Genomic DNA, 14,197 nt, shown 5'->3' with positions numbered 1-14,197 from the left:
ATAATTGTCTGGCCTTAAGCAAAACATTAGGAAACATTTATTTGATGCATTATGCCAGTTATATATTATGCAATTAATCAAACAAATGAATATGTCGATATGTGCACAATGAAAAATATCAACAAATTAATCTTTTGATTAATTAAAAAGGTTTGAAAATCAACAAAAAATTCTGCATAATCTTATTCCAAAAATTCTTTCTTTGATTGATTTTGACAATATCCATTTTTTATACTAAGGATCGTGGCAATAAAGGAAAGAGGAGAGATCTATCTTACAACTGGACACTTCCTTTTGGCTAAATAAACAATATTTCATCAACATTTGGTGAATTTTGCAAATCCACAAAAGCACTGACCATGTTTGAGACTATCATTCAATAACCTTGCATTGTAAAACTAAAGTATGTCATATTCTAAAAGTATTCCAACTGAAAAACTGTTTGATTACAAAATATACACTTTCAATAACTTACCCTTCTAGAGTTGGTACGATGTTTTATTAATATTATACAGGGATATATCACACAGATAAGAACCGGTACTAATGATAGGAACCAACCAAATGGTTCCATCCATTCTTTACCACCATTCTCTACTTTACAGATTGGACAGGATGTATTCATGATGGTGAGAACCAACATTGCCTGTAAAACAAAGAGAAATTCTCAGACACTCATTTGAGATGTTCAGGGACAATATAACATAGTCAAAGATATTCCAACTAGAAAATTAGTAGCATTGAAGGATGGCAGATGATAAATTTAAAAGAAGTTTTTTTTTAATATCATATAAATATTATAGATCATCAATATATACCACTAAGAAAACTGGACAGATGACTTTCCACATCCACTTTATAAAGGGACCTTCAGATGATCCAGTCATATCAGCTACTTTATTATGGAATCTCTGAGCACCATATACCCATGTTATAATCAAACATTCCAGTAAACAAAATATTGGTATGGATAGTTTATGTATAAATTCATCAAGATAGGTTATAACAAACAGACCAGCCTAACAATAGTAAGAAACGTTATCTGTGAAGCAGAACTCATTTAATATATGTTAATAATGCATCTTCAAGCAGAATAATGGGTCATCATAACTGCAACATTAGTTTCAAGGCATCTGCTCTTTTAATACATATCAAAAATACATTGTCATTTTGAACAACACATTGGGGATCACTTTGTGGGACTTTCTGAATAAGATGGGTGATAATTGTATTACTTAAATACTTAATCATAATCAAGTAAACAGGTATCAGGCATTGAAAATTGAAAAATGTCTTAAGAAAGAAATCACTATCCACCACATATGGTTATAACAGAAGCATCATGTTTTACCTGGGTAACAGTTGTCAATCCAATCAAATACAATACTGATAACAGAAACACTAGACTGGAAATTTTCCACAGAGTAGTATGTACACCAATAAGTTGACTAAAACCAGTATAAACAGTACTAATAAATACTATCTGAGTACCAATACCAGTTGTAAATATTGATAAATAGAAAATGGCTGACCATACTGCTGAGTTTTCCAAATAAAAACTAATTGCTGGGAAAAGATGGAAACCAATTTCTGTTTCTGGAATATTAAATGAACATGAAGGGATTAGAAAGCTTTATTTACTTCAAGAGAGAACATATTTTTTATGGCACACTTGTAACAATAGCAAAGAAGCAAAAACTTTTTATGGGAGGCTGAGGATTTCTATCTGATTTTATTCTTTATAAACTGTTTCCAAACACATTTTTTGTAGAGCTGCAAGTATCCTATACCTATATATACTAATATATCTAACTAAAAATTGGATGACTATTATATCATTCATATATTGATAATACATCAGCTAAAATTCTGCTACATGCCAATCTAAAACTCAATTTTGTCCCTGAACATCCTCATCTTAATGATAAGGAATCCGCAATATATACAAATATATACCTGAGATATTGAATGTATTTATTGGTTGTTGTATAATTTGTGTATAAACACCTAATATAGCAAACATACTGCATCCAGCCAGTGTACATCCCATAACATTAGATATACCAGTTAATACAGCATTCCTTCAAAGATAAATCTTGACTAAAATTTGTGGGTTATGGACTACAACCCTTGACATTTAAGCCTTTGTACAATAAACTTGCCCTTGCAATAGAATAGCTAAGAAGTCAGAAGTCTCTTGCCTTACAGGAAAGACTTGACATCATACAGTTATTATTTTACCACCTGTACCACATCCCATACTAGTTAATACTATCAATATCTTACCTGAAACAACCACTATGAAAGTGACAGTATCCTGATAGATTGATAATACCACCTGTACCACAACCCATACTAGTTAATACTATCAAAACACCATCTAACCATATCTAGAATAATCAAGTGAAAGCATGGAGCTTAAACCCTACACTAGTTTCATTGCTGTTAATGAATTAGTGAAAAGAATTCCAGTCGCACCCATAGGAGGTTAAATTTGAAATGAAAAAACTTTATCTATTTGATCTTCTTTAGTGTTTAAAAGTAAAGCAGGTTTACTCAGTGCCTCACCTGATGTCAACCTGCAATTGAAATCAACGTGCACAAAATGTTTGACTTTGCCTAATCTGCCTTCAGACTCTAACTATATCGCAGTTTTATATGCATTAGGATTGAAAGCAGTGCTACACATCTACTTAAAACTTGTGAGATAAGCTAACCTGAGGTTTACCTAACACTTGCCATTTGGGCGTTAAAAACATTTTAACACCACTAACAGCACCAGGTAATGTAATAACACCGCTAAAAATTGCCAGGAATAAAACTGCAGGTAGAGTACCAGTAACATAAGCTACCTGAAAGAATATAAAGTCTTAAATGTTCTTTGTATGTAACAAAATGTTTGAACATACTATTGACCTATTTCTTTCAAAGCAAAGCAAGTTTTCTTTGTAAAGCGACAGATGCTTTGATTACCTATGTCAAGATTACCTGGAGAAATAATTAAGCGCAAAACTGTTTTCATAAAAACACTCGAAAATTTGGCATTAGTTTCCTAAATTTCAGACTTCCTTCTTTTTTAAACCTCCAAGTACAAATAATTTCTTTCACCTTCCCCACTGAGATCCGTCCCCAGTAAACAGCCACGCCAACCACAACCCATGTTAAAAATAAACAGCCTGCTATATAGGGTTGGACTTGTCCTGTATCACCCAAACCACTTGATATATCAAGCATATCTTCACTGCAAGAGTAAATACAAAATTGTATGGATGTATGGATGTCCCAATCTGAAGGTCATTACAAGGTCAATTTAGTACGTCGATTGTAATGTTGACTCCGAATACCCTTTAGCAGATAAACATGAGGACCAAATGAATCCAATCAATTTGATTCTTAAATAACAATTACACTGCATTGCAAGTTCAAGAGATAAGAGATTGTCTTCTGATTAATATCTTGAAGACTAAAGGGAGATAATCACGATTAAACTTAAACTCGAACACAATAAAATGTCCATGCTCAACAGTGCTTTTGTATAAGATTGTATCACTAGCACATTTTCAAGGACATCAATATCCAGTGAAGATGATAAGGTCTTCCAAGACAAGGGACAATCGACTATCGAAATTTAACGTGATGTACATGGTCATATCATGGTATATTGGATACTAAAATTTGACCAAGAGAACAAATAGTTGGTCCCCTGCCCGAAAACGACTCTTATTTGCCAGAGTATCGATCCAGTTATATGTCTAGGTTAAAGAAAACCTATAGCCCTCAAACGATAGAAGGAATCTTTAACACTTACAAGAGGTACTTGTTAGCAGCCCTAATCATCGACGGAACTTCAGATGTGGTGACATTATCTGAAATACAACGAAATTTACAAATGAGCTACGCCCGTGAGACTTCTGTCGAAACCATGCAGAATAAAATATAAGAAAATATGATTACCATCGGCTTCAAAAGGGGGTACAAAAATTCATAATTGGCTTAGGAATATTCGGTTGTCGGTTGTTGGAGATTAGTCGATTTACATGTACAATGGCGGAAAGTGTAGTGATAACAAAATATAACCTGACTGAGTCTCACTGAGAAGAACTCAGTGTAACTGGAGAGGAGTATTTCCGATGACAATACATTTGGTTTAATTGTAATTAAGAAGAATAGAATGTTACGTAATGTAGATCAAACCCTATTAATGAACACATAAATCACCAACATTCTGATATAAACATAATAGAAAATCGATATCTTTATTAAGGGGATGTTTAGCTTAACCATTATTCGTTTTCTAGTTCGACATCTTACATTACAAAATAACATTACATCTTAAAATAAATCATTGAAGTCTAATTGAAAATGGCTGGTTTCCGTTGCTGTTGGGCGTTACCGGGTTGATACTTTCCTTTTGGGGGCAGAGGTAAAGAGATAATTATGTGGAACCGGGTAAGAGACAGAAACAGAGAATTCTGTTGGGGTGAACACCAATTCTACACACTGTGAGAGTGGGATGCTGTATAGTATTCGAACACATAAACTTTTCCCGGAGTTCCTCTTTCCTGGTCGAGACAAATAGTTATATAGAAGCGGATGTTTCATTTCGCTGTGAATACAATAGTATAATTATTTCAATAAACACCCACTCCAACTGAAATTATTCATGGCCCTATATTATTTTGAAAGTATAGATAATTCAATATGGGCCTAGTAATTTGTCCAATTATGATATCTGTCATTTTTTGTTCCGAATCTATATAATAATCATTGACAGCATATTGATCAGACTTTGAAAATGTTAAAATGTCTATCTTGACAAGTTAAAGGGATGGAGATTTTATATATTATTGTATGTACGGTGTGGACAGGAATGTGGTGATAGCATAAAGCATCTATGCAAATGGAAATGGAAATCAACAAATTACTAAAGAATTGCTCGCCCTCTAGAATCTAGAACTAAATTAGCCTTTTCGCTTAAAATTGCGTTATCCATTTAAAACGACAATCATTATATCCTGAGTTGATGATATGCATGTTTCTACAACCAGTTGTATTGTTTAAATGTATACAATAAACCGAGGCCCCATGTGCTACAAGGCTGTGTTAAAGATCCCTCGACAGTTGAAAATCAAAAAGGAGCAGGCTAATGCCGCTGTCTTGGCAAAATTTCCCTCATTGCACCATGTATGGCGTTGCCCATCTTCATTAGCCCACATGATGCAGAAAAGTAGGAGGTAAAACTCCATTCATATCATTATTCATTTTTGTTTAATGTATATTGTTGTTTCTGAAGTATGTTTGTTGTTTCTAAAGTATGTTTTTATTTTGGTTTCTGAAGCATACTTTCTAAAGTCCGCCTGCTTTCTTGACACTTCTATTCAGAATATTTATTTTGTCTCTAAACTATCATTTTTTTAAATTCAAGAAATACATTTCATATTTATATACAATGTTCGTTTTGTTCCCGAATTAAAATTTTGTTTAAATTTTTGAATATTTTTTTCTGAAGTTTTGGTTATTTACTTACTTTTAATTTTGTTTTGTTTCTGATGTATATATATTTGGTTCTGAATCGTGTTATTTCTTCATTTTTTGCATGGTTTTTATCCCAAGGGTATGTTTGTTTGAAAAGATATACCTATGATATTATATAAGAGTTTCTCTTGAAGAAAGTTAAAGAATTTGTAAATCGATGAAGTTTAAAAAGATTAAGTGTGTGGCTTTTAACAATAATCTCGTTTCAAGGTTATAAATGAATTACTCGTATTATGTGGACACGTTAAGTGGGATTTTCGCTACTTTCCGACATTGATTTCCGTTATCTATCCATCCTTAATTCCCAGTCTGACATACCATCAATAAGAATATTCATCTATATTTATTATAAATACTAACTTTGTTATGAAACCGACAAGGATTAAAAACTTCGCCTTTTAGTTTCTGTAGTACCTGTGATATTTATTCTGGAGCAAACCCATATCTCAATTTTTGTTTCTGAAATATGATACTTCTCTGAACTGATACCTCAAGTCCTGCTGTTGAACACTGAATTTCCTGAACATAAACCCCACGCCTGGTGTTCTGAATTATAAAGTTCTGGGCTGATACCAAAAACCTTGTTCTAATCTACGATAATCTATCTAAGTTATACTTTGCAACCGCATTCCCCGTAAACCGACATCCCCTAAACCGACATATTTGAAAATACCTGACAGAATCACTATATATTAAAATGAAGGAAACCCTCAATAAACCAGCACCCGGTTTTGTAACTCACAACTCTCAGAACAAATATCTCAAACCTAGTTTCTGTCTTGTGATATAACACTCAGAACTGATATTTCAAGCCTAGTTACTGCACTGTGATATTACTCTCAGAACTGACATCTCAAGCCTAGTTACTGCACTGTGATAAAACTCTCAGAACTGACATCTCAAGCCTAGTTACTGCACCGTGATATAACTCTCAGAACTGAAATATCAAACCTAGTTACTGTACTGTGATTTAACTCTCAGAACTGACATCTCAAGCCTAATTACTGCACTGTGATATAACTCTCAGAACAGATACCCCGAGCCTAGTTACAGCACGGTGCTATAACATTCAGAACTGATATCTCAAGCCTAATTACTGCACCGTGATATAACTCTCAGAACTGATATCTCAAACCTAATTACTGCACCGTGATATAACTCTCAGAAATGATATCTCAAGCCTAGTTACCGCACTGTGATATTACTCTCAGAACTGATATCTCAAGCCTAGTTACTGCATTGTGATATAACACTCAGAACTGATATCTCAAGCCTAGTTACTGCACTGTGATATAACTCTCAGAACTGATATTTCAAGCCTAATTACTGCACCGTGATATAACTCTCAAAACTGATATCTTTAGCCTAATTTCTGCACCGTGATATAACTCTCAGAACTGATATCTCAAGCCTTCTTTCTGAACTGTCTGAGCTAACAACTCAAGTATTTCTGAAATATGATTTAAACCCTCACTTTTTGTTATGTAATATTTTTCAAAAGTCTACTTTATAACTTTCTGAACAAAAATATCAACTTTTGTCCGCCTACCAGACTATTGTATTCAATAATTCAAATAACCAGTCTTTCATGTTCTAAATAGAAACAACAGTCGGTATTTCAGACCCTTTGTCCTATCTATAAATCTTATTTTAACAAACTCAAATAGACTGCAATACTTCTGGGAACAATCCGACCTAGAAGAATTCAATTTAAATTTCATCGTACTTCATTCTTGGATCAGAAGCCAGGAACATTATTTGTTCAAATAATACAGACAAAAGACAATCTATTACCAGAAATTGCGTTGAGTTTGGTTAAATTAATTTCTAAAAGTGACACAGTGTGTCTGAACCGTTCTGCTAGCCTGTTGTTAATGTGATTATTTTTAAATGAATGAAGAGTGTTGACTCAAATGGTCTTTTATATTCCTGACCCTTTACATTTCCTCTAATGGTATCAAGTGCTCATCGCATGCTGTGAATAAGTGCATCAGAAAAGTATGAAAAACAAATAAAGTCCTTCGTTATTTCACTGATAAGTAAGTACGAAATTTGTTTGAACGCTCCAGCCAATGATTGTTATTTCTTACAAGCAGACGGATTATAATAGTTGAAACATGAGGTTTGGTCTGTTTGGTCACGCTGACACATATCATTGTACATATTCTTGGCTAAGAATCTTAAAATTGTCCACTTCTCCATACTGTCTCGTTGCCAGATGATTCCTATACATTGTATACCATTTCTTCTGAAAATTGCTTGCTTCATCTCCCTCTTTTGTATGTAACGATCACCGACAACAGCAAATCTATTTATGATAGTGACGTCATCTGGGGTGATTGTTTTGTCGAACAGAAGAGGATAAGGGGCTTACCTGCTTGGTTTGCCTCCCATGGTAAAGTTGATGAAAACGAAGAAAAAAGATAAAACAATGCCCAGGCGCTGTATGTATTATAAAACATAGATATCAATGTGCATAACACCAACATACCATATCCTAAACCTGCAAAAAAATGCAAAAAAAAAAATGAACAGAATGCTTATCGAGCTATATTTTTGATATTTTTCATGGTTCGGTTACTGTGATACTAGGACAACCATCTTTGATTAAATGCAATAATGATTTATTATAACTTCGAGCCTTTTAAGTCAGAATTGTCTACATTAAGTCATCAGATAATCTAAACTTTAAATTGGTGAAATTAAAAGTCGAACGTTTCAGATTGGTACGTGTTTCTGCGCATTGATTAATCAAATGTATTTTTTTAGAATGACACGCCGTTTACAGGATTTACTTGACAAGGTGCTAATGGAAAACTCTGTCCTATAATTGGACAACAATCCGAAATAAGATTTTACAACGATATTGCAACAAATTATCATTTTACGTTTCAAAGCACATACAGGTAATATTATCAAGTTATATGTTTTTTACTTGATAATGTTGCCTCGATTTGTGTTTCGTACCATATATTATGTCATAAATTTATTAGTAGTATATCCATATAGAAATAGAAAAAAAAGGAAATATTAGTGATTTAATGTGACTTCCTTACTTCTATAATGTCTTACAAAAAAACGGTAAATATAAAGAATACTGAGAAAATCAAAAATATTGGTATAAAAAGAGACCAGATCTATATACACGTGTTTTCAACCTAAATATTGTATTATCTATTACATATCAACTGTATAAATTGGTAGTAAATCATCCTATAGTTTAACCTGAAACATCTAAATATCATATATTACATTTATAACTTGTTTATAGTACCAGATGCCTGTTCCATCATAAATCATGTTTGAAAGGTTCAAGTCTGAATACATGTGGCATTTTAACCAAATCGGTTTGGAAGCTAAGGAAAGAAATTATTCGAGGAAGGGCATGTACGTGTTTTAAAAGTTCAATTTGACTTTTTACTTCCGAAAACACAACTTAACTGCTTCTTGCGGATGTTATTCTTGATTTGAAGCCAAATGAAATCATATAACAATACACAAGACAATATTATGGAATATAACACACTTCTTTAATAAGGTTGGGCACATAACGTTTCAACACAATATATACGTATCGTCATCAGATGTAATGGCAAGAGAATGGGTAGGTAGATGACAAGTCAACGTTCGTTTCCAGCGGATGCTGATATCGCAAACTAGGTAGTTGTTGGTAGTGGAAGTAGTTGGTAGTTGGAGGCTTCGAAAGAGGGAATCACAGAGCGGGAGTCCGTGAGGTGGCATTTTAATTTGGCAAGAGAATAAAACATAACAAAATATATACCAACAAGAAACAATATAGAGATTAAGAGGGACAATAGTTAAAAGGGTAATAACAAGTGATTAAGAGACAATAGATAAAAGGGTATTAAAACTAGTGAGGTGACAATGTGAAGTCATTGAGCAGGTACTGAGCAAATATAAGCTAATGAGATATGCTGAGGAAGACACTGGGAGGAAAATAGGAGAATGATGGGAAGAAACATGTAATGAATGGGGTGGGGGGAGGGGGGGGGGGGATATATTGGAAATGTACTGTCCATTGTCGCGGTTGATATCTGAATAGCTAGAGCTTCTCGGATTGGTCTTGCCATTGGATTTTGTGGTTTGGAAATACTATGGGGTGTTCAGATAAAGCCGATTTTCCATCTTCGTTTTTGGTGGAGGCGATATGTTCTTTCATTCTGGTGGAGAGGGTTTTGCATGTTTCGCCTATGTAAATGTCTCCACAGTTGCATGGTATCTCATATACAACTCCACTGGGGTCAGGTTTCTTGTTGGACCTAGGTCTGCCGTTAGCTGCCAGAAGTAATTTCATGTCGGTACCTGGGGTGAAATATGAATCTATGGATAGTTGTTGTTTCAGGAGGCGTCTTATTTTGTAGCTGGTAGGACCTATGAAGGGGAGGCCTATTCTGGGTGTTGAAACGTTTTGTGCTCAACCTTATTAAAGAAGTGTGTTATATTCCATAATATTGTCTTGTGTTTTGTTATATGTGCCCCTCGCTTCTATATGTCGTTCAAATCTTATATCTTTTTTTTTTAAACAGTATTTCTTTATTTACAGATAAATTTTACAATGTACATATATGCGATACAGAAAGAAGCATAATGCTTATTTGAATCTGCCTCGCTGGACAAAGGTCAATGTTTACAGATATATTTCATGAAACAAATTAAAAATTAGAAATGAACAGAATAGGGCAATAAGTTAATATATTTAAGTCCTGGTTTTTAATACTAAATAACATGGTAACATTATAAAGAGAGTGGTAGGAAAGGGTTGTGGACAGAGAGATCTAGAAAAGGATAAGTGTGTGGTACCGTGGGTCGTATGATAGACATGAGTCTCTTAAAATGAGAAAAAAAAGATAAAGGAGTGAATGAATGAGACCCATCGCGTGGAGTTACAAAACTAAAAGTGGTGTAGAGTAGTATGAAGCTAACAGTAGTATGGAGACAGGGTAACAATGGTAAGTATGGAGCTAACAGTAGTATGGAGTCAGAATAATAGTGGTAAGTATGAAGCTAACAGTAATATGGGGCCAGAGTAACAGTGGTAATTTTGAAGCTAACAGTAGTATGGAGTCAGGATAATTGTGGGTTTGAAACTAACAGTAGTATGGAGTCAGGATAATTGTGGGTTTGAAACTAACAGTAGTATGGAGTTCAGAAATAACAGTGGTAAGTTGAAGCTAACAGCAGCATGGAGTCCGTACAACAATTGTAAGTATGTAGCTGACAGTAGTATGGAGACAGGGTAACAATGGTAAGTATGTAGCTGACAGTAGTATGGAGTCAGAATAACAGTGGTAAGTATGAAGCTAACAGTAGTATGTATGGAGTCAGAATAACAGAGTATGAGGCTAACGTGAGTATAGAGTCAGAACATTATTATAGAGTTCAAAGATGGCGGTGGTAAGTACATCCGAGATATGCTATCATGCTGGTTATCCTAGACAAGTATCAGATATTTATGACAATATCTTAAACCGTTTTGATTTTATAATGAATTCTTGTACCACTTTAAATATAGTTTCATTTTCAGAGTTAGAGCGGCTTTCGTCACCGGTAAGAAGTATTTGAATTTGTTTTAACGAATAATCAAGGTTTCCAATAGTGTTTTGCCTTATATTTTTGTATCTGCTGCAGTAAAGTAGGAAATGCTCAACATCTTCAAGAAAATGGCAGCATAGACATCTAGGGTCAACAGATATAAACATTGAGCATTTATGGGCATTTAGATCACTCTTTGAGTGCCTAAGACGGCAGTGAATTATTTCTGCAAATCTATTACTGAAATAAAAATAGGGTGGTACTTTTAAGTCATTTTCTGTTAGACGTTGCTTTAGATCATGGATTGATGGGGCTATAGTTTGACATTGTTCGGTAGTGTATTCCATAACTCAACTGCAGACGGTAGGAAAGAATTTTCATATTGGACAGACTTTGATGGAATTCCCTTTAATTCGTCTTGATTGCGGAATGGATAAGGGTTAACAGCTGATACTGTTGGTGGGACAAGGAGACTTAAGTAAGGAGGAACATGTCTGTAGACCATTTTATAGAATAAAATTATTTTATGACGTCTACGTCTTTCTGTAAGTGGGATATATCCTGATTCGTTGTAGAGACGAGCGTGCGATGTACCCCGGACAAGCCCGGTGATAGTCCGCAGTGCGTCACGTTGTAGATTTTCTAGCTTATCACTGTCAGTTGTGGAACAGTTATCCCAAACGACATCTGCATAATCAAAGGTTGGCAAGATGAAGGTTTTGTATATAATATTTAGAGATCGGCGGGACAAACGATATTTAAGACTACGAAAGCAATCAACAAGTTTACTAGCATTTGAAACTACGTAATAAATATGTGTTGTCCAAGATCCTGATCTATCAAAGTGCAGTCCTAGATGTTTGTGGTAGTACGTATCATTTAGTGTTTGATCTCTGAATTTGATTGGAACTGTGGCGGTAGATTTCTTTGCAGGGTTGAAAATCACTTTCCAGTCGTCTGCCCACTTAGATATTGTTTGCAGATCGTGATTTAAAATTTCTTGGTGGGTTTTCAATTGTTACGTACACTACAGGGACGTGTCGTCAGCATACAGACGAATATTGGCGTTGATGTTATTAACAATGTCATTTATGTATATGAGGAACACGAGAGGGCCGAGAACTGAACCTTGAGGCACGCCATTTTGAATGATTTTTAGGTCGGAATGCTATAACATTTATAACAACAGCCTGGTTTCGGTTGCCGAGGTAACTGCTGAGGAGCGAATGAAACTGGCCTCTTATACCAAGTTGGTACATTTTATATAAAAGACCTTTGTGCCAGACGCGATCAAAGGCCCTGCTGATATCACAGAATATTGCCTTTACCTCAGTTCCATCGTCAAGATTTCTCAGGATATAGTCACTGATGTCAATCAGTTGATAGATGGTAGAGTCATAAGGTCTGAAACCAGATTGGAACGATGTTAAGATGTTGTTTTCACACAAGAAATTGTACTTGTAGATGTACTTAAACATGCATTTTTCAAAAACTTTCCCGAGAGAGCTTAGCAAGGAGATTGGTCTGTAGTTTAAGTACAAGGACGTGTCTCCCTTCTTATGAATTGGTACAACGTTGGCAATTTTCCATTCGTTCGGGTAGATAGATGAAGAATGTAAGATATTAAATAGTCTCGAGAGGGGTGCTGACAGACATTCAGAGCAGTGTTTCAGGATTTGATTGCTAATCTGATCGGGTCCATTTGCTTTCTTGTTTTCCAGTGTATTTAAAATGTATTCTACTTCTTGTTTTGTGTATACTGGTTGTTCAATTTCATGGGAGTTAAAGGGTAAGGGTGGGGGGATATCGTTAGCAAATCTTATATCAAATGAAATCAAATTAGAAGTACATTTATAATGTCTTGTAAGTCTTTGTAGCCACAAACCATAAATTCTTTACAGAACACCTTCAATATCAATGTATAACATCAAGAGAGAGCTGACTGAAAACTTACCTTTAGCTAATGGCATGACAGTCCAGGCTTTCATTGGTCCACCATGTACATATTGACCAATACACATCTCTAGGTATAGGATAGGAACTCCCAATATACATACCAATAATAGGTATACAAAATAAAACGCTCCTAAATATATAAAGGCTAAAATTAAGAACAATAATATTCAAAATACATTTAACTAGCGAGGAAAAAAATCTCCTGTACCACAGACCACAATGCCACTTAAGCCTTAGAAATAAGACGTTCTAACTGAAACAGCATCAAAAACTGTTTGTTGTCAAAGTTAGACATCTATGAACCATCTAGTTTGTCATGCTTATACTAGGGGTAAGGGCATTTAGGCATTAGACGTACGTGTAAATGTTTCTGGAAGGCAGTAATCAGAATGTATGTGGTATTTTCAGGATTTTTCAAGATTTATGTATCTTGATCTCTTTGGCATTGAAGATATTGACGCCTTTACTGGACCGAAAGACACAGTTCATTTCATCGCTATTTCAAATCATATATTATATTTAACAAAATTCTACTCACCGCCTCCATTTTTGGCTGTCAGTGTTGGAAACTGAAGAATATTTTTAATCCCAACAACAAAACTACTACATGTTAGTATATATTCCAAATGTCTGTCCCACAGCGATTGGTCATAACGATCAAAGTGGGTCTCTTCCTCGGCCGGTTCAGGTACAAAGTTGCCCTCACTACCATAGTTACTCTCCTGGGTGAGGGTCTGGGCGGAATCCCTGTAATCTGTCTCTTGAGTTTGTTGGGTCATTAATGATGACAGCGTCTGAAATATACAACCAAATAATTACACAGAATTTTACATTGAACTCTACGTCCTGTTATGTTATGTTGCAATCTGGTTTAAGAGGAAACAATAAATGGATAGATATGAACTATATTTTATGAAAAGAAATCTGGTTAGATCAAATGAAAAGTTCCATTCAGCAGAAGACACAAACAAATATTAAGTTCCTATAAAACACATCGGATTCTTTCAATGGTACACAAAAATTGACTTTGGCTTTGAGCTGAATGCGACATGTTTTAGAATCTACGGCTCTGCTCTAGTTCATGGGTTAAGAAATAGGTACCATATTAAAGTTCATTTGATCATCGTAGCAAGTAGCCTACCTGTTGTATATA

At 34.7% G+C, this 14,197-nt stretch overlaps 1 protein-coding gene across 1 annotated transcript; it reads right to left on the bottom strand.

Annotated features, from left to right (window-relative positions):
* Positions 1–821: 821 nt before the first annotated feature.
* Positions 822–13,682, bottom strand: LOTGIDRAFT_92276 (hypothetical protein; the record flags this gene model as incomplete). Its single annotated transcript, XM_009062574.1, has 9 exons — positions 822–1,019; positions 1,352–1,596; positions 1,957–2,081; positions 2,287–2,390; positions 2,718–2,852; positions 3,109–3,287; positions 7,910–8,038; positions 13,043–13,174; positions 13,583–13,682. Coding segments are annotated over 9 exons (1,347 nt in total), but the record flags the coding sequence as incomplete, so codon positions are not given.
* Between the last annotated feature and the right edge of the window lie 515 nt (positions 13,683–14,197).

Source organism: Lottia gigantea (assembly GCF_000327385.1).
Source record: "Lottia gigantea unplaced genomic scaffold LOTGIsca_52, whole genome shotgun sequence".
NCBI lineage: Eukaryota > Metazoa > Mollusca > Gastropoda > Lottiidae > Lottia > Lottia gigantea.
This window is presented reverse-complemented; position numbering and strand designations above follow the sequence as displayed.